The sequence below is a fragment of the Ahaetulla prasina genome, chromosome 1 (assembly GCF_028640845.1).
Source record: "Ahaetulla prasina isolate Xishuangbanna chromosome 1, ASM2864084v1, whole genome shotgun sequence".
In the NCBI taxonomy this organism is placed as follows: Eukaryota; Metazoa; Chordata; class Lepidosauria; order Squamata; family Colubridae; genus Ahaetulla; species Ahaetulla prasina.
Genome location: NC_080539.1, coordinates 99305713 through 99328647, shown reverse-complemented (window position 1 = coordinate 99328647; position 22935 = coordinate 99305713). Strand labels below are relative to the sequence as shown.

Here is a 22935-nt window from a genome sequence, read left to right as displayed (position 1 = left end):
AACATCATACATGAATATGCAATAATACAGGCCCAGCTTGTTTTAACAAGTTCTGATGTTATGCAATATTATGCTAGGGAATCTTTGGCAAGATTAAGTAATTCATTGAGGACCTGTATAGTGCACAAATCAAGAAGAGGGCCGTGAAAATATTTGCAGATCACTTGCATCCTGGACATAAACTGTTTCAACTCCTACCCTCAAAACGACGCTATAGAGGAGTGTATAACAAACATTATATGACATGGTTTGATTGTCTTACTAGTGCTCCTCCTGTTTTAGTTTAAAACTGATTTAATTTTGAATTATTTTATGGTGTTTTTATTGTAAATAACTCTGAAGACCCATTAAGGCCGATGAGCAACCTATCTGCTATATACAAACAATCTGAAGCATATGACTTTCAACATTATAAGGCAAGAGTTGGTAAAAAGATTAATAAATACAGAACTATAATCATATAGGATTTTTTCGAAAGATAACAGATTTATAAGTATTGTTGGATAAAGAAAATTATTTCACATATGCCAATAATGAACTAAATTATCTACCAAAAAGGTGCAGAATTTTACCTGTTTTCCCAACTGCCGTGCACAAATTGGGCAGGGCTCTGGATTAACTCCTCCTGTTGTTTTATCTTGAGACTATGAACATTAAAGCAAAGCATTTTTACAGCAAAAGTAAAAAAAATCAATTATGCTCTACTTAAAATAATTATCTAAGTAATTTGATATTAATAATATTCATTTTTATTGATCAAATATGTTATTTCATAATAATCAAACATGACACAATTCTCAGAAAAATGAAACTATACCTCTGAGTTCAGTCATAAAGTGCTTTTAAATTCACCTTAATTCTAGTGTCTATTGAGCAAGAACCAGTATCATGTATCTCATCTCTGCCCACCTGGTATACTTGAACATGATGCATGCACTTAAGCAATGCCACTTTATGGGAACTTGGAAGTATGCCTATTATGTTGCAATACCTGCTCTCTGGAATGTTGCTAAAAGGGACAATTGGAGACAGAATGATTGTGGAGCCCACTTCCACTATAGCTGGTTTATAGTTGGTGTTCTGTTCTTATTGTCGTTTATGTTCTTTCTTATATGTATTGCTTTTATTTATAAGCTGCCTAGAATCATCCAGATGTCAGATGGCCTTGAAATTTGATAAAATAAATATGGATTATTTTAGATTTGTTTCTCTAGTTAGCAAAACAAGAAATATAGAAGACCGATAACTATCAAGGCTTAAACTAGATAGCAACTCTGAAAGGCAATGCAAACTTGAAATAAACCCTAGTAGCAGTTATTATTGCTAATTCCAGTCAGGCTCAAATTCGCTGTACGATCCCAGCAAATTCATAATTGTAAGCAATGCTTTTGTGATATTTAAAAACAGTTAGCAGACATTATATTTAAATATTTTAAAAAATAAATACAGAACTATAATCATATAGGATTTTTCGAAAGATAACAGATTTATAAGTATTGTTGGATAAAGAAAATTATTTCATATGCCAATAATGAACTAAATTATCTACCAAAAGGTGCAGAATTTTACCTGTTTTCCCAACTGCCGTGCACAAATTGGGCAGGGCTCTGGATTAACTCCTCCTGTTGTTTTATCTTGAGACTATGAACATTAAAGCAAAGCATTTTACAGCAAAAGTAAAAATCAATTATGCTCTACTTAAAATAATTATCTAAGTAATTTGATATTAATAATATTCATTTTATTGATCAAATATGTTATTTCATAATAATCAAACATGACACAATTCTCAGAAAAATGAAACTATACCTCTTTGAGTTCAGTCATAAAGTGCTTTTAAATTCACCTTAATTCTAGTGTCTATTGAGCAAGAACCAGTATCATGTATCTCATCTCTGCCCACCTGGTATACTTGAACATGATGCATGCACTTAAACAATGCCACTTTATGGGAACTTGGAAGTATGCCTATTATGTTGCAATACCTGCTCTCTGGAATGTTGCTAAAAGGGACAATTGGAGACACAATGATTGTGGAGCCCACTTCCACTATAGCTGGTTTATAGTTGGTGTTGTTCTTATTGTCGTTTATGTTCTTTCTTATATGTATTGCTTTTATTTATAAGCTGCCTAGAGTCATCCAGATGTCAGATGGCCTTGAAATTTGATAAAATAAATATGGATTATTTTAGATTTGTTTCTCTAGTTAGCAAAACAAGAAATATAGAAGACCGATAACTATCAAGGCTTAAACTAGATAGCAACTCTGAAAGGCAATGCAAACTTGAAATAAACCCTAGTAGCAGTTATTATTGCTAATTCCAGTCAGGCTCAAATTCGCTGGCACGATCCCAGCAAATTCATAATTGTAAGCAATGCTTTTGTGATATTTAAAAACAGTTAGCAGACATTATATTTAAAAACAGTTAGCAGACATTATATTTAAAAACAGTTAGCAGACATTATATTTAAAAACAGTTAGCAGACATTATATTTAAATATTTTTAAATCCATGAAATAGGCCTCAAGAGAAAATCCTATCTTCAAAATAATTTCTCCTACCCTCATCCATTCCCATTCTATTGGTCTTTGGTTTGTTTGTGGCCAGAAACTATAAAGGATCACACTAATTAAATATAAAACCCAATGCATCTGGACACACTGACTGGGAAAGGATGTTCCAAAGGATTAGGCGATAGTATAACGTAAGCCCAGGAAAATTCAATCTTACCTTTTCCAAATTATTGAGGTAGAGTAGCTGGCCTAGTTTCTTCTGGAGCTGTGATTTGGCAACTGCTTTGTCATTCAAAAGTTTCACTCTATTTTGTTCCACCTAGAAACCAAGTTTATTTTGAAAAATCTATTACACTGTGAAAAAAACTTTGTCGAATAACCCATCTTCTCTAGCATTACTGCTAATTAACAAATATCTGTTTTGTTTAAAACTATTCTGTCTTTCAACCACCATCAATTGCAGCAAACAAAAGTTCAGATGGAGAGGAGTGTATAACAAACATTATATGACATGGTTTGATTGTCTTACTAGTGCTCCTCCTGTTTTAGTTTAAAACTGATTTAATTTTGAATTATTTTATGGTGTTTTTATTGTAAATAACTCTGAAGACCCATTAAGGCCGATGAGCAACCTATCTGCTATATACAAACAATCTGAAGCATATGACTTTCAACATTATAAGGCAAGAGTTGGTAAAAAAAGATTAATAAATACAGGCACATTTCATTTTATTGCACTTTGCAGATGTGATTTTTTACAAGGCTCTTTAGCAGCAAAATGATTATGACTCACTGAAGGCTGAGATGATGATTAGCAATTTTTTTACCAATTAAAAAAACATTTTTAAATAAGGTATGTACCTTTTTTAGACATAATGCTAATGCACACTTAATAGACTACAGTATAGTGTAAATGTAACTTTTATACACAATGGGAAGCCAAAAAAAAAGTCATGACTCGCTCTATTGCAATGGTTTGAAACAGAACCTGAAATATCTCTGAGATATACCTGTAGCAGTGTTGAATGTTAGTTGTTTTTACTTTCAGATTATAGCCCTCAGTGACTGCTAATCATTAGGGTTATGCAGTTTTGAACTAAAATTTCACTTCAAATCCACAGAAGCAATCTTTCAAAGTTAAGTAACAACTTGTGCCAAAGCCCTCACTACTGAATAAGGTTAGCCCCAACTCGGTGCTTTACAAACTGATCCACTATAGCTTATTAAGAAATATTCTAGCTTCTCAAGTATAAAGATATGTCACCTCATGTGGCTCAATTATGTGAAGAACAGGGTGATTGGGTTTTGGCTCTTCTGGATGACGCATTCTGAGGCGTTCGGTGGCCATAGCAAGTTCATCAATGGCAGAGACATGGTCTCTTAAGACCATCCAGTATTCATGAAGCAACTGAAAGGTTAATTATTTTGATCAGGGAAAAAAACTCTTTAAGTTCAATAAAACATATCTCAGCATTTGTACAGATTCTAAAATAACAGGGGCAGAAAATATAATAGGAGCAGTAACTTAGGTTTCCCTCTGTGTGTGTGTTATATGACAAGCAATCCCATCTCTAAAGAACACAGGAAAACAATAAAACCATGCAAAAAATCTCTATCAGTAATTTCTACCTAAATATATTCATATATGTGCATATACACACATACCCAGATACACATATCTCCTTAACATACATGGACACTCACATTAATACAACCCCTACAACACCTAGAGAAGTAATCCAAGCAATTATGTCCCATTTGTAAATATGAATTAGGGACAAGATAGATCTTGCTTAAAGATATCTAGCACGTAATTCATAACTAAGATTATTGGTTAGTGAACTTTTTGGAGCATTCAATTTTCCATAATGAAATTTTTGGTATTGTGTTACCAGAAGAAATACATTTTACCTGACATCTTAATCTCAAATGATACTGTTACATTATACAGGAATTAAGGATATAAATTATACTTAAATAATAAATAGCACATTTCATGGAAATCAAACAGATATCTGTACATATGGATGGATACATTTAGCAGTTAATCTACTATATATTTTCAAACAACCAAAAATGAAGAAATTATTCCCCACTTTTAATACTGATTAATGCCAGCAGTTTCAAATTCCTTACATTTTAAATAGCTATTCTTTCCTTACAAATTCCTCCCATTCCAAACAACTGTTTCTTACTGGATAAAGCAAGTTGATGCATGAGCAATCGGATTATTTTAAAAAAGTCAAGTATATCTAGACATCCATCTCTGCCTTACATGCCTGCTATTAACAAATTATCCTAGACACTAGATTTATTTTATTTAGCATACCTAGTCTCAGATGTGAATGCATTTATCTCTCTAAATGTGGCAAAGTTTTTTTCTATCATCTAGAAAATTTGGCAGGACCTAATGAATTAACACCTGATTAAATTCACAAAATATACAATTGCCTGTTATTTCATTATTTTTATACATTACAAGCATTTTTAGTGTTTTGCAATGGTTTATGTAATAAAGCTAATCTGAATCTACATCTTGTGTCTTGCAGCTTACTTACAGTGGTATATAGTTTCAGGATATGCTCGAATTGTCCACATGTCTGATATCAAGCAACTATTTGTATATTAAGATTTCTCTGAGATTTATTCTTCTTGTTATACCTTATATTCCTTTTTCCATGCTTCAAAAAGTTCCAAGAAGATGTTGCCTTCTTCAATTGCCTTGGAATCTAGCCGATGAGCTTTGGCAAAAGACAATATCGTTTTCAAGGAGCGCTCAGTTTCACTTGCTGCCCAGAGACCTCTGCTGGTGGTAGGCAAACGATCATCAACCAGGCCTTCTTCATCTTCTATCATTTCTTCAAAGATTGCCATCTGGCCTTTTACACTTTAATGCAAAAACATTACAGCTGTCATCGTATCTGAAGATTCTATATATCTTAATAAAAACAAAGATATTGGCAAAACAAAACAAAATACACTTTCTTAACTGGAAAGAGGTGCCATAAGGGCATGAGAACACATGATGTGATCTCATTATCTCAAAAAACAAGCCCACCATACCCAAATATAATTCCTTCTTCAAAGAGTACAGTGATAGAAAGCAATTCATTTCAGATGTACACACTGGATAAAGGGCACAATAGTTCCTAAAAAAAAAAATGCATCCCTTTTTTGCAGCATTAAAATTCAGAAAGTACACAAGCCTTTTGGGAATTTTTATCAGTAATTACTTTTGGATGTTTGATTTTGTCATTAAGTGTAATAAAAAAAAAGAAAGCAATAAGCACTTACGTGTGGGAAAAGAGTTTTGATTCATATTCTGTGAACAATTCATCAGCTTTACAAAAGACACAACTGAAATACAAATTTTACAAAAAGATCAGTAAATAAAGATGCTTGTTAAGTAAGGGAGCTTCTTCAACAGAAATATACAAAATCAATTCCCTTTAAGTTTTAATGAGAATTCAACCAATAAAAAATTTGCTTTTCTATGTAAATAAATCAAATAAGATAAAAATGTATGCATTGTGTCAGCTGCACATTGGTTATGTATCTTATGTTAATTAATCAATTAACTGAATAATTCATAACACAGAATTTTTTTGTCATAAAGCAATAACAGCAATTACAATCTCATGACAGTTTTACCACAACAAAGAGAAGAAAAGCAGAACAAAATCTCTGGCCCGTGGCCAATATTTTTTACACCTACTTGTTTAGCGGCAATCTTACTGGCCGCAGATGGCAAATTGTGGCCGCCTCAATAACTGCTTTGGAAGGAGGTCCTTCCAGATTTTTCACAGCTTCTCTCACTTGCTTCTGCAGTTTCTTCACTTCTTCCATTTGAGTTGTCAGAAGATACTGCAGTCCTCTGCAGTCACGAAATCTAGGAACAGATAAATGAGTATTCAAGGATTAGAAAATTATTTCAGAACAGATCTATTCTGTCATGTATCTGAAATGGATGGGCTTTACTTGCAATCTGCTATTTCCAATGTGGTGTCATAATTAACCACATAGATTTTTAAACAAAATAGCAATCTCCAAAATAAGTTATTTTTAGGGATGCATTTAGATATATGTAGATTCCATATTATATCTTCAGAACATAAAAATGGTTTTACACACACACACACACACACACACACACACACACACACACAAACATATATAGCCAGAAAAAAAGGAAAGTTGGGAAGATAGAGAGTATGCAGATCAATTTACAAGAGAGGTGCTATGAAAAAAGCTATAACCACCGACATAACAGTTGCCATCTTTGTGGCAGGACAGAAAGTTATTTCTATTTAATTTAAATTATTTTAATTCTATTTACTCCTCTGATTGGCTTGGACAGATAACATAAGTTATCAGACAAACTACCCTGAACAGACTCACTGGAAGTCTTAAACCATTAGAGTAGGCCTTGTGGAATCATGAAGAAGTCAGCTCATGCAATTTGCACATTAACAACCAGCATGAGAATTTCTTATGTCTCTCCCTCATTTAGTCAAGATTGCCCAGCATGAATGTAAAACCATACAGATCCACTTAATATTGCAAGTTTATTACAAATGTTTATGACTTCTCCCATAAACAACATTATAATTGCACTGAAGAAGTTGAAATTTAGAAACATTTTTTTCTATTTGTGACTTACTTATCTGCCATAGAAAGCTTATTCATTTGCTGTTTGTAATTGCTGGTTAGATCATTTTGTACCCGCTGTACAAGCTCCTCATCTATTGCGTACTGTATTGCTGACTGAATCACATCCAACCACCAAGGTGAACCGGAGCGTATCTGGGGTTTAGCAGAAAAATTGTGACCATAAATAAATGTTCCTCATGCTTTCCTGGACCAGGTTGTATCATGACAGGCTTAACAGTACTATGAGATCAAACTAGTGATGAGAAAAGTTGTCTTTTCTAAGTATCAAAGAAAAAAGATATTATGCAGAGAAACTGAGTTAATGGAGTAGTAGCATGACTTAAAAAATAATAACCAAAAGAAAGAAGAACATCATACATGAATATGCAATAATACAGGCCCAGCTTGTTTTAACAAGTTCTGATGTTATGCAATATTATGCTAGGGAATCTTTGGCAAGATTCCCTTATTAAGTAATTCATTGAGGACCTGTATAGTGCACAAATCAAGAAGAGGGCCGTGAAAATATTTGCAGATCACTTGCATCCTGGACATAAACTGTTTCAACTCCTACCCTCAAAACGACGCTATAGAGCACTGCACACCAGAACAACTAGACACAAGAACAGTTTTTCCCCGAAGGCCATCACTCTGCTAAACAAATAATTCCATCAACACTGTCAGACTATTTACTGAATCTGCACTACTATTAATCGTTTCATAGTTCCCATCACCAATCTCTTTCCACTTATGACTGTATGACTATAACTTGTTGCTGGCAATCCTTATGATTTATATTGATATATTGACCATCAATTGTGTTGTAAATATTGTACCTTGATGAACGTATCTTTTCTTTTATGTACACTGAGAGCATATGCACCAAAACAAATTCCTTGTGTGTCCAATCACACTTGGCCAATAAAATTCTATTCTATTCTATTCTATTCTATTCTATTCTATTCTATTCTATTCTATTCTATTCTATTCTATTCTATTCTATTCTATTCTTTACTTAATAATTTTAAATCAATCTGAAAAATCCAGCTCTAAATATAAGTTTGTCAATGTGTTTATCTGTATCAATTTTTGATAGCTATTAACATTTCCATCTTGCAGGGTATGTGCCCATGTACAACCAGAGCTGCCTTTCAAAAATAGTCTGACAATGTATTTTTTCTTGTGCTTAGCATGTCTGGTAGAACAAAGGACTATAACAATAACTTCTTACTATTGGATCAATACTTGAGTTACAAAATTCCTATCTATCACAACCTACTTTGTGAAATTCTCAAAAAAAAAAGTAGTAAATGCTGCAGATACCTTAAGGTAGTCTCTGAAGAAAAAAATAGATCTACCAGAAGCACAGGTTTTTAATCACTGAAAAAACAGCACTCTCAAAGACATCGTCTTGTGAATAATCCATTGCTAATGCTTCCAAAGACGAATGCCTCCATGATTCAGGGAGTCATTCCATAACTACATCTGTCATTTCTAGTGCTGCACAATCTCTATCTAGCATGGAAAAACAGTGTCAGACTTTGACCAGCAGGCATGGACAAAGTCCCCGCTGAGCTGTGAAGCTCAACCATCTGTACTGTCTTACCTCATGTCAATTTTATGAAGTTAGGCTAAAACATCTAACTGAGCTCATTGCAAAAGCAGAATGTAAGTATGATATCACACTTTCTAGAGATCCTAATTATAAAATAGCCTTAGTTTCCTTAAGGGAAAGATACCTTCTGATTTGGGACATAGGGGAAATAATCAAAGTATTGACTTTCACAACTGGTCTGGAAGATAGGAATCAAAGATACACATATTTTTTATCTCCATGCTGATGTTAAAAGATTGTCTTATGGTCGAGCTTCACACAAAATATGAATTAAGAAGCCAATATGGAAATCAGCTTCTGATTGATTAATATTGGTTTGGATGTCTGTATCACATTAAATCTGGAGAAATTACTACACTCAGAGGGTACTGTTCTCTCCTCAGTTTGATATAGAGGCAGCATCTTATAATAGCGTATGCAGAAACTAAACTGATACCTAGGAAGAGAGACAATAGCTGTTGTGTCTTGCCCGCCCTCAGAGCAGCCGGGGCCTTCTTATCTGCTCCCGAACACGGAGGAATGTATGCCTCCCGGCCCCAGTCCTGGCTCCATGCCCAGACAAACTGCAGAAGAAGGAGCACCTCCCGGCCCCAGCCCTGACTCCATGCCCAGGCAAACGGAGCAGCTACACCCCTCCCCCTCCTCCACAGCATGTGAGCCTGAGGAGGGTTTATTACCAACAGCTGATTGGAGTGACCCTCGCATCAGAAGATTGGATAGGCGGAGGCAACAGAAGGAAGGGAGGGGCAGGCCTTAATGAGTGCTGAGTCATGGAGCCACACCCCATGGCCTATATAAAGGATCTGCTTTCTGGCAGTCTCTGAGTCAGGCAAAAGTCGAACTTATCTTGCTGAAGTCACTTACTGGTCTCCTGCCTGCTATGAGGACTTTGCTAGGACTTTGGGCAGAGCTGCAGAGGCAAGCCTGATTCGGATTTCCCTGACCTGGCCGTCAGCGGAGGAGTGGGACACGACAATAGCATAAATGCATTATGCTTTTATAAAGAATTCTTTGAAGAACTTGGCCAGGGACATTTATATGTCCTAGCAGATAAATCTAATGTGGAAACATTTTTAAAGTTATCTGACTACATGACGGCAATATGTATTTTAACAATTTGGCTAAATTAGACTTAGAACTATTTCTATGCTAGATATTTTTGTACTTTGTCTTCTTAATAAAGGAAACGTGACCACCACTTAAACATTTCTAAAGAACCTAATTAGCTTTTGAATAATAGGCTGTTAATAAACAGCCGTTAATGAGCAATCATATTTTTAATTCACTAAACTTATAACAGAACCTCAATTTATGCTGTGCAAAACATTTCAAATTAAACCATTCTGAATTTGGAATACAACTATTTAAGTGTGAAAGTCCTATATGGGATGTGGCATCTTATCTGTGCATGTTTCTAATGTTTTCTAATTCATAACATAAGCACATCCTGATTTCAAGATGCCCTGTAATAAAGGATGCAAAAATATAGTATCTCTATATGTTAAAAAGATAAATCAAATAATGGCAGCCATGTCTTACTTTCCTTTGGAGTTCATGAATTGTCTGTATAACTGGCTGCAAAGCCTGATGAGCTTCAGCAACTTCTGCATTTGATTTACTCATATAATGCTGGCGGAGTTGTTCACACTGTATTTAAATGAAAGATTAGGTAGTCATATAACCTTAACAGAAACCCTTTTAACAAAGAAATATAGTTAATCATTAGATATATTACTGCAATTAAACAAAGTTATTCTAGAATATTAGCCTGGTTTGATTAATGATTTCAATAAAAGACAACAAAGTATAATTAACAGATGTTTTGAGAAGGGGAACAGTATAATTTGAACTCCAGGCAGGTCCAAACAAAAATCTTTTTTTGGGCAGGGAGGAGTCAGTTATTCAAGGTATCAACCACAATGTCTATTAGATAGCCACAGTATAGTTCTATTTTTTTCCTCGGACATTCGTGAGGCAGTCTAACTTCAGATGGAGAAATGCGACTTAAAACTGTTTCTTCTTCACCAGTCTTCAAAATCAATTTTTCTTATGGCACCGGAAAGCAAACATCAACAACCACAAAAAGCTGGGAGTTGACATGGGTGCTCCTCAGAAGACAAAGAATCCCCATTCCTAATCCTGTGATAATTTTTTGCTAGCCCTGGAACCGGTACAGATTTATTACTCCAGCGTTTATCATGAAATGTCCCATATGGAAATGTTCTATGTTTATAGACACAACTTATCTATTTTTATTTTTTTGCAAATTGGTACTCCTTCACACACATCCTGAAATACAACAAACAAGTACCTCTTCCTTAAGTCTGCCATCTCTTAAAGTGGGTGATATCCCAGGATGATTTGCTGTCAGAAGTTCCATCAGATTGTGTGTAGAATGAAGTCTCTGTCAATGTAACATATATGCCTGGCATGAAGTCTATTATATTCTGAAGACTGTAATAGGGAACCATTTAATGTGTAAAATAATTGCATACTAAGGAAATTTAGAATGTTAATTTCTTACTTTTAATTGTACAGTACTGTATATACACATTTACAGATCAGGGCAACTGACCAGGATGGCTATTTTGTATGGTCAATAATGTAACTTTTATTTTTATTTTTTAAAGTAAAGGTCTGTGAGGGCTGTAAGGAATATGGATAAGGATGTGATGAAAAATTTTGCTCATTTGAAGGGATTTTGTGGACGGAGGAATGAAAGGTTTTAAAATGGTTGCCTTAAGCCCTTTGCCTCTTTTGTCCAAAACATGTATTTCTGAACAGATGAAAACATTTTCACTGCTGAATTTAAATAGTGTACTAAAAGCAGAAAATTTGAGCTGGGGGGTGGGGGGGTGGAGAGAAGGCTCCTTGAATTCATGGCATTCTTTGTTCCAGATTCTATGCTTGACCTTCACAAACCCTGCTAGTAGCCACATCAAAGAAATGGAGAGGGAGAAAAAAGTAGGCTTTTAGAATGGAAATATGTGACATGAAATATAAATATTGTAAATCAATAACTGGAAAAACACACATTCTTTATTTCAAAAGCTTTCAAAGCATTCAGAAGCTGAAATGAAAGAACCATCATTTCAAATTATCGCTGTCAAACATGTGAATACAAATATATCAGTCACTTGGACAATGACAAATAGAGCTATACAACCACACAGAATTGATTCAATAATTTGTTCCAGAAAATTACTGAACTCAATGCAGTAACCGTGGAGAACCACAGAAATGACCTTGGAGAAAGAATACAAGTAGTCCTTAACTCATGATTACAACTGGGACTAGAATTTCCATTGCTAAGTGATGAAGCCATAAAGCAACATCACATAACCCTACTGCTTAGTGTTGGCAATCCTGGCACACCACACTGCAGTCATTCAGCAAATTCCACTAGCCATTAGGTAAGGATCTACCCCAATCCAAGCCATCCCAAACTTGAACTCTCCCAGCCCTAAGTCTTAGTTTTTCCAAGTTAAAAGTGCCTCTCCTTCAACTCCCCCCAACTGCCTATGCCCCCCATCTCTATTCTTTTGACCACTCTGCACCTTTCCTTGAAGGGCAGCAAGCAGTCCCAGAAGCATATGGCTCAGGTGCTTCATGGCACACCATGACTTTGGAGCTGCAAAAAATCCCCGAGCTGCTGCACAGTATGAAGCTGCAGCCGCCCTGGAAGCTTCAGCTACCCTAGTATGGCCCAGAAGCATAGCACAAAGCCACTGTGCCCTGGGAAACTCCAAGAATGCAGTGCAAAGTCTCTACATGCTGAGAAGTTCCAACAGCTGCTCTATTGCAGGAAGCACCCCAGCCCAGGCCTAGCTGCAGTCATCCTTTCCACCCTGAATCCCAGGGACCCTGCCACCTGAGCTGACCATCACCATCTTTTTGATCTTGCAACTGATGAGATGTGGCTGTTCTGGCCCTATAAGGCAGCTGCTGGCCATGTGTGGCCATCTTCTCCAGATCTCACAATAATGGGCATGCGACTTGGAGAATGGCACAAGCAGGAAGAAGGCCTGGCATGGCCAGCAGCTACCTTGCTTAGTGCCATTCTGGCATACTGTGCCAGCAGAAGATGGTGAAGATCAACTGGAGGCATCAGGTCTATAATTTGTAGGGCGGTGGGAGAAATTGAGAGGGGCCCCAGAGGAGCTGGGGAGGGTGCACAGGTAGAAGAGATTTATCTCAGCAACTTGCGACTTTTTCTGCTGGCTTTCCCAGTGACTTCCTAGAGAAGCCAGCAAATAAAGTTGTGAATGGCAAACATGTGATCATGGGGTGCTTGGCAACTGGTCACAAGTGCAAAAGAATCATCACCCGGATAGTAATCACCTGACAGCAGGGGTGGTACAAGAGCTGTAACTTCAGGGGCCAGTTGTAAATCCCTTCATTCAGCATTGCTACAACTTTGAATAGTCACTGAATGAACAGTCATAAGTCAAGGATTACCTGTATATCAGTAAAGCAGAATACTGACATTTTTTTCATGGAACCTGTCTCCTGACCTGGCGTGGTCAAAGGGCTGACCTCAGTCTTGAAAGCCTGTAAAGTACCATGTTCCAAATAGACTGGTGCAATCCCTTCAAAAATACCCATAAAGGTTTTAAAAATACCACACACCAATAAACCAAGATAAGTAATTCAATGCTAAGTGGAGTATTACATATGTACATATAGCTTTGTTCTAAAGAAAGAACTGCATTTATTTAAGATATTTATGCCTTGTTCTTTAACAGTATTATTTAGATCCCTCTGCATCAATCACAACTGCAAAGTAAAACAAAATGGAGATGTAATAATTGCTCAGTACTTGTTTATTCATAAATGAATTCATTAAAGGTTTAGATTTTTTAAAAACACATTTATTAGTCTATGCGCTCTTTCAAAAAAACAAATTAGTGTACATACTTGCAATGAATCTGTTTTGAGCTTCTCTTTATGTTCTTCAGAGGAACGTAGAACCTCTCTATACAAGTCTGCTGCCAAAGCATATTCTCCTGAAAAATTAGCACATTTCAGATTAGAGCTTTGCATTTTTGTTTTCTGCTTACATAAAATTATAGATCATCATTACCTTTTTTAAAGAAAACCTTTAAATTAAAAAATATATACATGAGTATACATGAATTTAACTGAAAAGGACTTCAATTATGGGCCGTGGTGGCTCAGGCTGTAAGATAGCCTGTTATTAAAACACAGCAGCCTGCAATTACTGCAGGCTCAAATCCCACCAGGCCCAAGGTTGACTCAGCCTTCCATCCTTTATAAGGTAGGTAAAATGAGGACCCAGATTGTTGGGGGGGCAATAAGTTGACTTTGTAAATATACAAATAGAATGAGACTATTGCCTTACACACTGTAAGCCGCCCTGAGTCTTCGGAGAAGGGCGGGATATAAATGTAAATAAATAAATAATTTTTTTTTTACCAAACTTCCACCCTGAAAATGAAGTTAAAAAAAAAGTCTAACACAGAATTATTATTCCCATAATAAAAAGATGACGTTTCTTGAGTCGTTCTCTTCACTAAAGAGGATGTGATGGGAAAATAATATGAAGCATTAATCAGGGAATTCTTTTGGAATTAACAAACCAAAATGTTCAAAATCCAAAGTCCCATCTTTACCTGCCAGTTCTCCCTTGTTCAGCTAGTTCAGGGTGAATCTGCCATTTATTTGACAGTCTGTTTCAATTACCAGCTGGTAAATCAAACTTCTTACCAAATAAACTTGTGGAATGCTTCCACTGATTTTCTTTCCATTGCTATAATCCTTCTACTAAAACTCAGATAAATGAAGTGACCAAATAACAGCTTCGTATTATTTGTGAAAATTGATTTCTGCTTGCTGGTTCTCAAAATACTGTCCTCACTATTCCTTGCATGCCTTGTGGTTGAAGTTGGAAAAAAAAATATACCAGGAGATAACTGTTAATGTACTATACTTCAAACAATGAACCAGGTCCAATTCAAATATATAGGAAACCACTATCAATTGATATCCATGTTTCTCTTTCTATTCTAATTTTATGACTTCAAAGAAATCAGTTCCATCTGCTTTCAAATTTAAGCCATACTCCAATGTGCCTGATATATCTTTTAATTGTTAGAGATGAAGAAATATGGGGGGGGGATGGTCTCCCGGGGGTGGGAGTGCACTGTAATATTTGTTTTGGGTTTTTTTCCTTTTTTCTTTCTTTCTTTCTTTGCATTTAGCTGTATATGTATTATGTTTGTATTATTTGTATTTAAAAAATAAAAAAAAATTGAAAAAAAAGAATCTGGTATCGAAGTTGGATTTTAGATTCTGACCTGTTCTTTAAGTTAAATAAATCATAAATTTCAAAGCAGGAAATGTGTAATTGTATTTTATTAAGCACAAGCTTCAAATCCTCTCCTTACAATCATGAAAATGTAGAGGGGAGAGAAAATATATAAACCAGAAATTCAGGCAGGTTTATTTATGTCCAAGGAAACTGAGGTTTCCCATTGCACTTGAACTCTAAAGTTGAGAACTTCACTTGCCATTCACTGTAACTTCCATGCAAAATATTATTACATTATTAAAGTTATGCTAAAGCTTGAATGACTTGGACAAAACAGTTCCCTGCATTATCAAAACTATCTGGTTGAAATGGTAAAAATGAGTATGTAGTATTTATAAACAATCAATATTTAAATATACAATCTCTTTGAAAAATACAAACACAACAACATGCTGAAACATTGTTTAAATCCAGTTCATAAGAAATTAAATACAGGTAGTCCATGACTTAAAACAGTTCATTTAATGACCGTTTGAAGTTACACAGCACTGGAAAAAAGTGACATGACCATTTTTCACACTTACAACCATTGCAGCATTATGTGATCAAAATTCAGATGCTTGACAACTAGTTTATATTTATGACAGTTGCACTGTCCCAGAGTCATGTGGTCACTTTTTGCCAACTACTGACAAGCAGTCAATGGGGAAGCCAGATTCATTTAGCAACCATGTTACTAACTTAATAACTGCTGTGATTCACTTAACAACTATGGCAAGAAAAGTCGTCAAATGAGACAAAATTCACTTAACAAATGTCTCACTTATCAACAGAAATTTTGGGCTCAATTATGGTTGTAAGTTGAGGACTGTCTGCATAACATCAAAATAATATTAAAAGGAGGAATTTATTACAGTTCTGAGAGGACTACGCTTATGCACTGTCAGTTTAATAGACAGTTAACATCCTGACATACTTATAATCTCCTCACATTAGAACTCAAAATCCAAGAATCATTTTCTTCTCTTCTTAGCACTTACATCCTTTAATGAATTATTTTCCAAAATTCCACAGATTGAAGTATTAAAACCTCAGATTTCCTAAATCCAAATCCATGTGTTCCTGGGAATTTCCCTTTCTTCCCTTGTAACAGACATTGATCAGAGGTGGAAATCCCTGCCCTTCCATAAAGACCAAGTGGGAAAAGAAGTCAAAATGGTGACTTTTACTACGCACAGAAGTAGGTTTAGGCCATTTTCCTCAATAAATAAATGTAATTTTTGACACAACTGTTTAATTGGGTTATCTTTACCTAGTTTTAGAACTTATTTGGAGAACAGATCACATTTTAGATTCATAGTTATGCAGAAATATTGAAAATCCATACGGTTCACAAACTTTGAAAAACCACTGTATTTTATGCTGAAAGGCAGAGCATGTGATCTATGTTTAAGAGACATAATTATTAGTTTTCCTACTTCAATCTGGTCTTTCAGCTCTCATTTCCTTGTTTTTTCCTCGGAGGAACAATTATAGGGATATGATTTTCTTCCCCAAGTTTGCTACCAGGGCAGGTACTATGATAGGTAGCTATGAATGCATTATACTATTCTTCTTCTTCAATGAAAAAACCTTCTAGCTGACTTTTGAAAAAAACATTTTTGAGACAACTAAGACCTGGATGACTGAGAATCTCCACGGATGTTATATACTATAAGGACTAATTCAGGACAAATTATTAAATTTATTGGAAATGGTTCTTGAGAGTTTTCTTTTTATTTCATAAATCCATTTGTTGTTTTCAACTAAAACAAACTGCAAAAAAGTATTTCTTAAGCGAAACATTTCCTTTTGGCATTAAAATCCAGAATTGACATTCACTTGATATTTAAAAGAACTGCAGGCAAACTACTATGAAAAAAAAATATTTCTCACTAATTTTAAAGAAATCCAGTGAACTTAAGACCAAAGCTGAAGCTGCTTCAAGTTTCATAAATCCATAAAACAATATATAAGACCAATGCCTTAACAAATGTGTTTTATAATCAGCAATGGGTGGGGTGGGGGATGTTCCTAGGAGAGATGAGCAAAGAACATAAGGAATATACACCAAGAGTATAGAATCCCAGCAAGATCATTCAAGCATGAATGATCTTGCCCAGTTGCCCAGCTGAATGACCCAGTTGCCCAGCTGAACTAGCAGATTCCTACAACAGGCAGCAGCAATATAGAAGAAGATGCAGGAGGCAGATGATCACTTTAGTGACAATGACAAAAGCATTGTTTCATACTGCACAGGATAATCAAGATAAACTGGCTAACAATATAGTTCTGAATGAGGACCCCCTCAGGTTGGATGCTCTTCAACATGCAACTGAGAAGTGCTGAGAATCTTTTGAATTACTAAGGGTATTCATGGCATGGCTAATTTAAAGCTTTCAGGGCATCTAGTGTAGATGCCACAGTTTCAAGAAGGAAAAAAAAATCTGAAGTTACGATGACAAAATTATAGTCATAACATGGAATCTAAAAAGCATAAATATGGGGATGTTCAGCATACTGAAAGATGAAATGAAGTTGACTAAATACTGTATACATCAGATACTGATGTCTAAATACTTAGACATCAGAGAATTTAAATGGACTGAAATTGGCTGCTTTCAGAAAGAAGATTACACTGTTCACTATTTGGGCACAAAAAATAGAGAACACACTAAGCTTTCAGTTAGGTAAGATGCAGCAAGAACAATTGATCACAGTGCAATTAATGATTTAATAGTGTCATTTAGATGTTGCAGAGCACTCTTTAATATGAAAATTATCCAAGTTAATGCTCCAACCACTGATGCAAAAGAGGAGGAGGTTAATGAGTTTAATGCTCAAATTCAATTTGAAATCAACAGAACATGCAGCAAGATGCTGGAGATTGGAATGCCAAAGGGGAAATATTGAGGATGAAGATGTAATTCGACTATATGGAGCAGCGGAATGATTTATCCATTTCTGTGAATGATTTTTCATTGCTAACAGTTTTCAAATAACCAAAATGATACTTATAAACATGGACATCAATGCATGCCACACACAAAAATCAGCTAACTATATTATTGGTATGAGGAGATAGTAGAGTCCAATTATAACATCCAAACATAGCTAGGGGTTGACTGTGAAAAAGATCATGAACTTCTCATGTAAAGGTTCGAAGTTAAACTAAAGTGAAAAAAAGAAAGTCAACCAGAATCCATGATGTGATTTTGAGCATATAGCCGTCATTTTTAAGGAGAACATCAAAAATCATATTGAAGACTTAAATCTTATTGATAGGTAACTAGAAGAACTGTGGAATGAATTCAAAGGATGTGAAAAGAGATGTGAAAAACTGAACAAAACAAAACAAACTGGATATCTGAATAAATATTCCCTCCTAATACTAGAAGAAGTTAATTCACCATCCTAGTCATTACTAAGTCAGAACAAATGGATATTTTTTTTAAACATATGCCATAGCTTGAACGTCTGGAATCTCCTTTCCATAAGGGGCTGTAATCTAGCACTATGTTGCTAGAAGGTGAAGTTAAAGATACTATACAATAGTTGCATACTCAACTATCCTTTCTTTGGAATTAGTATGAAGACTGACCTCTTCAATGGCCTCTGTAATTTTCCAGATTTGCTGTCATCCTTTTGGTTAGAACCTTTACAAGCTCTTCTTCTTGCCATATTTTTATAGATATCCATCAATTCCTGTTCAAGCTGGCTTTAGAAAAGGCCAAAGAACATGAGACATCATTACTGCTGAACAATGGATAATTGAGAAAGCCAAAGAATACCAAGAAGTCAATATGTGTTCCACTAATTACAGAAAGATCTTTAATTCTGTTGATTATATCAAACTGGAAAGTGTTTAGAAAAATGGGAATCTCAAAACAAAATTTGTTTTCATGCAAAACCTATTATTCACAGTCCAGACAGAATACCGCTGGACATTCTCCCCCTATTTATTCAACCTACACAGATAATCTTTGCTTACTGAACACTCATTCAATGACTGTTCAAAATTATGATGGTGCTAAAAATTATGACCAAATTACAATCATTTATGACTTTGACAGGGACTTGAACTTGACTTGAACTTGAACAGGTTGCAGTGGCTCAGTGGCTAAAACACTGAGCTTGTCAATCAAAAAGTCGGCAGTTCAGCGGTTCGAATCCCTAGTACTGCGTAACAGGGTGAGCTCCCGCTACTTGTCCCAGCTTCTGCCAACCTAGCAGTTCGAAAGTACATAAAAAACGCAAGTAGAAAAATAAGGATCAACTTTGCTATGAAGGTAACAGTGTTTCATGCACCTTTAGCGTTTAGTCATGCCAGCCACATGACCACAGAGACATCTTCAGATAATGCTGGCTCTTCGGCTTTGAAACAGAGATGAGCACCGTTCCCTAGAGTCTGGATCAGCTAGCACATATGTGCAAGGAGAACTTTTACCTTTACATATGACTTTGACAGCATCCCTCAATTATGTAATTGTTATTCGTCAGTACATATTGTTCTGTGCCTAACATATTTTTTTTCTTTTCCTCACTTACAGAAAAGATTGGAGAGAAAGGAACTGTAAGAAAGTAAGCTATTTGTTTCTCTACATATTGAAAGCAATGGAATTGTGTCAATAGCTCAGGGATGGGAGCCACAACATACTATACAAACAGATTACAATATTCTCTTGAAATCCCTTCTCCAAATTCTTTGCTCTGCAAATAAGCCAGGGAAAGGATCTGGCAAGAAGAGATTGCTTACAGAAATCATTTGCTCATCCACAGCATGCCTTCTCTGCTAGCACAGGTAGGACAGGATGGTCCCAATGGGATGAAATGGTTCCTCAAGTAGCTTGGATCCATACCATGAAGGACTTAAAAGATGATTACCAATACCTTGAATTACACCTGGAAGTGGACCAGCAGCCAATGCAGTTCATGGAGCAGTGATGTTGTATGTACAATTCTTGGGGCCCCGAGAACTACCCACATTGCTGCAGTCTGCACCACCTGTAGCTTCTGAATGCTCTTCAAGGATAGCCCTATTGAAAGCAATGTGATCACATTGGCAGTGGGAAAGGGTTAGGCAAAGAAGAGATTGTTTACAGAAATTGTTGGGTTTTTTCTCTCTCCACTCGCAGAGCAGAAAGACTGGAATTGCAGAGATTTTAAGAGTATTGTAAGCTCTTTATGTAGTGCACTGAGGCAGCAATTTCATTGCTTTTGATGTGCAGAAGAGCAAAGCTGAAGGTATGAAACTGACTAGTCTTGTCTCTTTTCAGCTGGAAAGCACATTACTTAGTATTAAGACTTCAATTAAGATCATTAAGTATACTACCTGTATACTGAATATGAGGAAAGTTGGACTGAAAAAGATAAGAATAATTTTAAAACTGGAGGAAGAAATAAAGATACTGAAGTGATGGAGAACACCTACATTTCAGGTTCAACCATCAACAATAAAGGAACCAGCAATCAAGAAATACCCTGCAGATCAGCCTTTTCTAGAGCAGCCATGAAGGCCCTTGAAAAGATATTCAAATGCCATGACCTATACATATAAAGATCATAATTATGCAGGCAATGCTTTTCCCTGTGACACTCTGTGAAAGTACAGTTTGGACTTCAAAAAAGCAATATATAAAGATCACTGATACTTTGAACTTTGGTGTTGGAGAAGATTCCTTAGAATACCAGAAGTAGCCAAGAGAATAAATGGATCATCAAAATGCATTAACCCACAACATTTTCACTCCAGGCCCAAATGTCCAGGCTCAAATTTGGACATATTATGCAAAAACACATAATCAAAATGCTAGCAAGTATGAAAAGAAAGAGAAGAGAACCACCAGCAGCAATATGGATTTTCTCAGTTACAACAGTAATGAGTATATTATTGGAAAACCTGAAAAGCCTGGCTAGGGAGATTATCCTGGAGAAAACTATTTATGTTGTCACTAAGAGTCAATACCAGTTTGATGGCACACAATCAATCAATCTATTATCTACCAATCAATCAAACTATGTTAGCAACATAATACAAAAATCTGAGATGCTTCAATTTACACACTGTATTATTTAAATTCTACTTAGTTTTGTTTCTGAAAGCAAAAACAGTACCATTCCACATATTGATTGCTATTCTCATCAGGCAACTACATTCAGATGACAACTACTTTTTGCCTGGAAGAATCTAGTGAAAACCAAATAGCTTAACTAATATACAGGTAGTCCTCACTTAACAACCATTTGTTTAGCAATTGTTCAAAATTATAGCGCTGAAAAAAAGTGACTTACAACTGGCCCTCACACTTATGATAGTCGCGTTATCCGTGCAGTCACGTGATCCTGATTCAGACATTTGGCAACTGTAGTGTAGTTACAACAGTTCCAGTATCCTGCAGCCATGTAACCACCATTTGCAATTTTCCGAGCTGGCTTCTGACAAGCAAAGTCAATGGGGAAGCCCGCAGGGAAGGTTACAAATCACAGTTATGAGATGTGTCGCTTAAAGACCACAGTGATTGATGTAATGACTGTGGCAAAAAAAATGTTGTGAAATTGAGTCTAGTAACATGATGTCTTATTTAATAAGTGTACTGCTTAACAACACATTTTCTGGTCCCTTTTTTATTTGTAAGTTGAGGACTATCTGTAACAAATCAAGATAAAAAGAACAGAATATATTTCCAAGTCAAAGAATCATCCCATACTATTTCCAGGGTTTTCCTTTTTTTTTTACCTTTAATAATATGAATACCAGCTAAGCCGTTAAGAGCACACACCAATTGGCGATGAGCTTCTTCACATTCTATCCGACATTTTTTCTGTAGAGATGTTAAAAGCTCTTCCATTGTCATTGTGCTGGAACAAAGACCCAAACATGAATTATAGACATAATTCTAATAGCTCTCCAAATTACTGCAAACAAAGAATGGACAATACTCGTGGCCACAGGCTTTACAATTTGCATACAATTTGCACAATATGGGAGAAATCATAAGTGTGGACAGAGAATGTAACTGACTTAAGTTAAGAGTGACTGAGTTATTCACTAAAATTATTTCTCAGTCACTGGCCATAATCTAAATTTTAACTGAATTTCATTAATGGTGGACACATTGAAGTTAGTATTTCTCCAACACTGTTGATTTCACTGTAAATAATTAGCTTTGAAGGAAGTAATCGGTTTTAGATTATTTTCTAACTAAACTATTTGGATTTTTTATGTGTGAATAAATTACTTTACCAAGCAAATAAAATTCATGTCCGATATATGCTTGATCTATTTGATATATGTTTGATCTAGGGTTCGTGCATAAGCGCACCAGTGTGCCTACCATCCTTGTCCTACTGTCCCCATTTCTATGTATTCATTCTATGTGTTTATGGCTATGTTTTGCCTATTTATACCCTATTTATTTGTGCCATTTTTTTTCATGTGTCCATGTCTATGCCAATACTGTTACTTGTTTCCTTGTACTTGTTGACAAATAAATAAATAAATATTTAAACAACACAGAAAGGAGATGTTGCTTTCAAAAATAGCAGCCTTTGTCAAGTAAAGTTCCATGGAATCCTAGAGACTGCGATTTCAAAAAAAATATTTTGTTTGAACTTCCCAGGTCAGCGCTAGTGGTGACCGTGGCGGGAATGTTTAGATGTCACTATTGCTTGCCTGATGTTTTGTTGTTGTTGTAAATGTTGTAAAATATGATAATTTTTAATATGTATTTTTATTAAGAATTTTTATTATAATAGTAAAAATCTAATACAAAGTAAATTAAAAGAAAACAGAGAAGGAATAAAAAGTACAGGGAAAAGGAAAAAAGAGAAAGAGAAGGACAAAAGC

At 35.5% G+C, this 22935-nt stretch overlaps 1 protein-coding gene across 1 annotated transcript in view; it reads right to left on the bottom strand.

Moving 5' to 3' along the window:
• SHPRH (SNF2 histone linker PHD RING helicase) overlaps positions 1-22935 on the bottom strand; it is a 75672-nt gene that overhangs the window by 24248 nt on the left and 28489 nt on the right. Inside the window, exons 14-24 of the mRNA XM_058170188.1 lie at positions 21826-21947; positions 13697-13785; positions 11091-11183; positions 10319-10426; positions 7175-7317; positions 6230-6403; positions 5809-5871; positions 5176-5401; positions 3779-3922; positions 2732-2833; positions 1570-1641 (exon numbers count right to left, since the gene is read on the bottom strand). Of these exons, the coding sequence (XP_058026171.1) occupies positions 1570-1641; positions 2732-2833; positions 3779-3922; positions 5176-5401; positions 5809-5871; positions 6230-6403; positions 7175-7317; positions 10319-10426; positions 11091-11183; positions 13697-13785; positions 21826-21947 (1336 nt within the window). The remainder of the gene's footprint in view (positions 1-1569; positions 1642-2731; positions 2834-3778; positions 3923-5175; positions 5402-5808; positions 5872-6229; positions 6404-7174; positions 7318-10318; positions 10427-11090; positions 11184-13696; positions 13786-21825; positions 21948-22935) is intronic.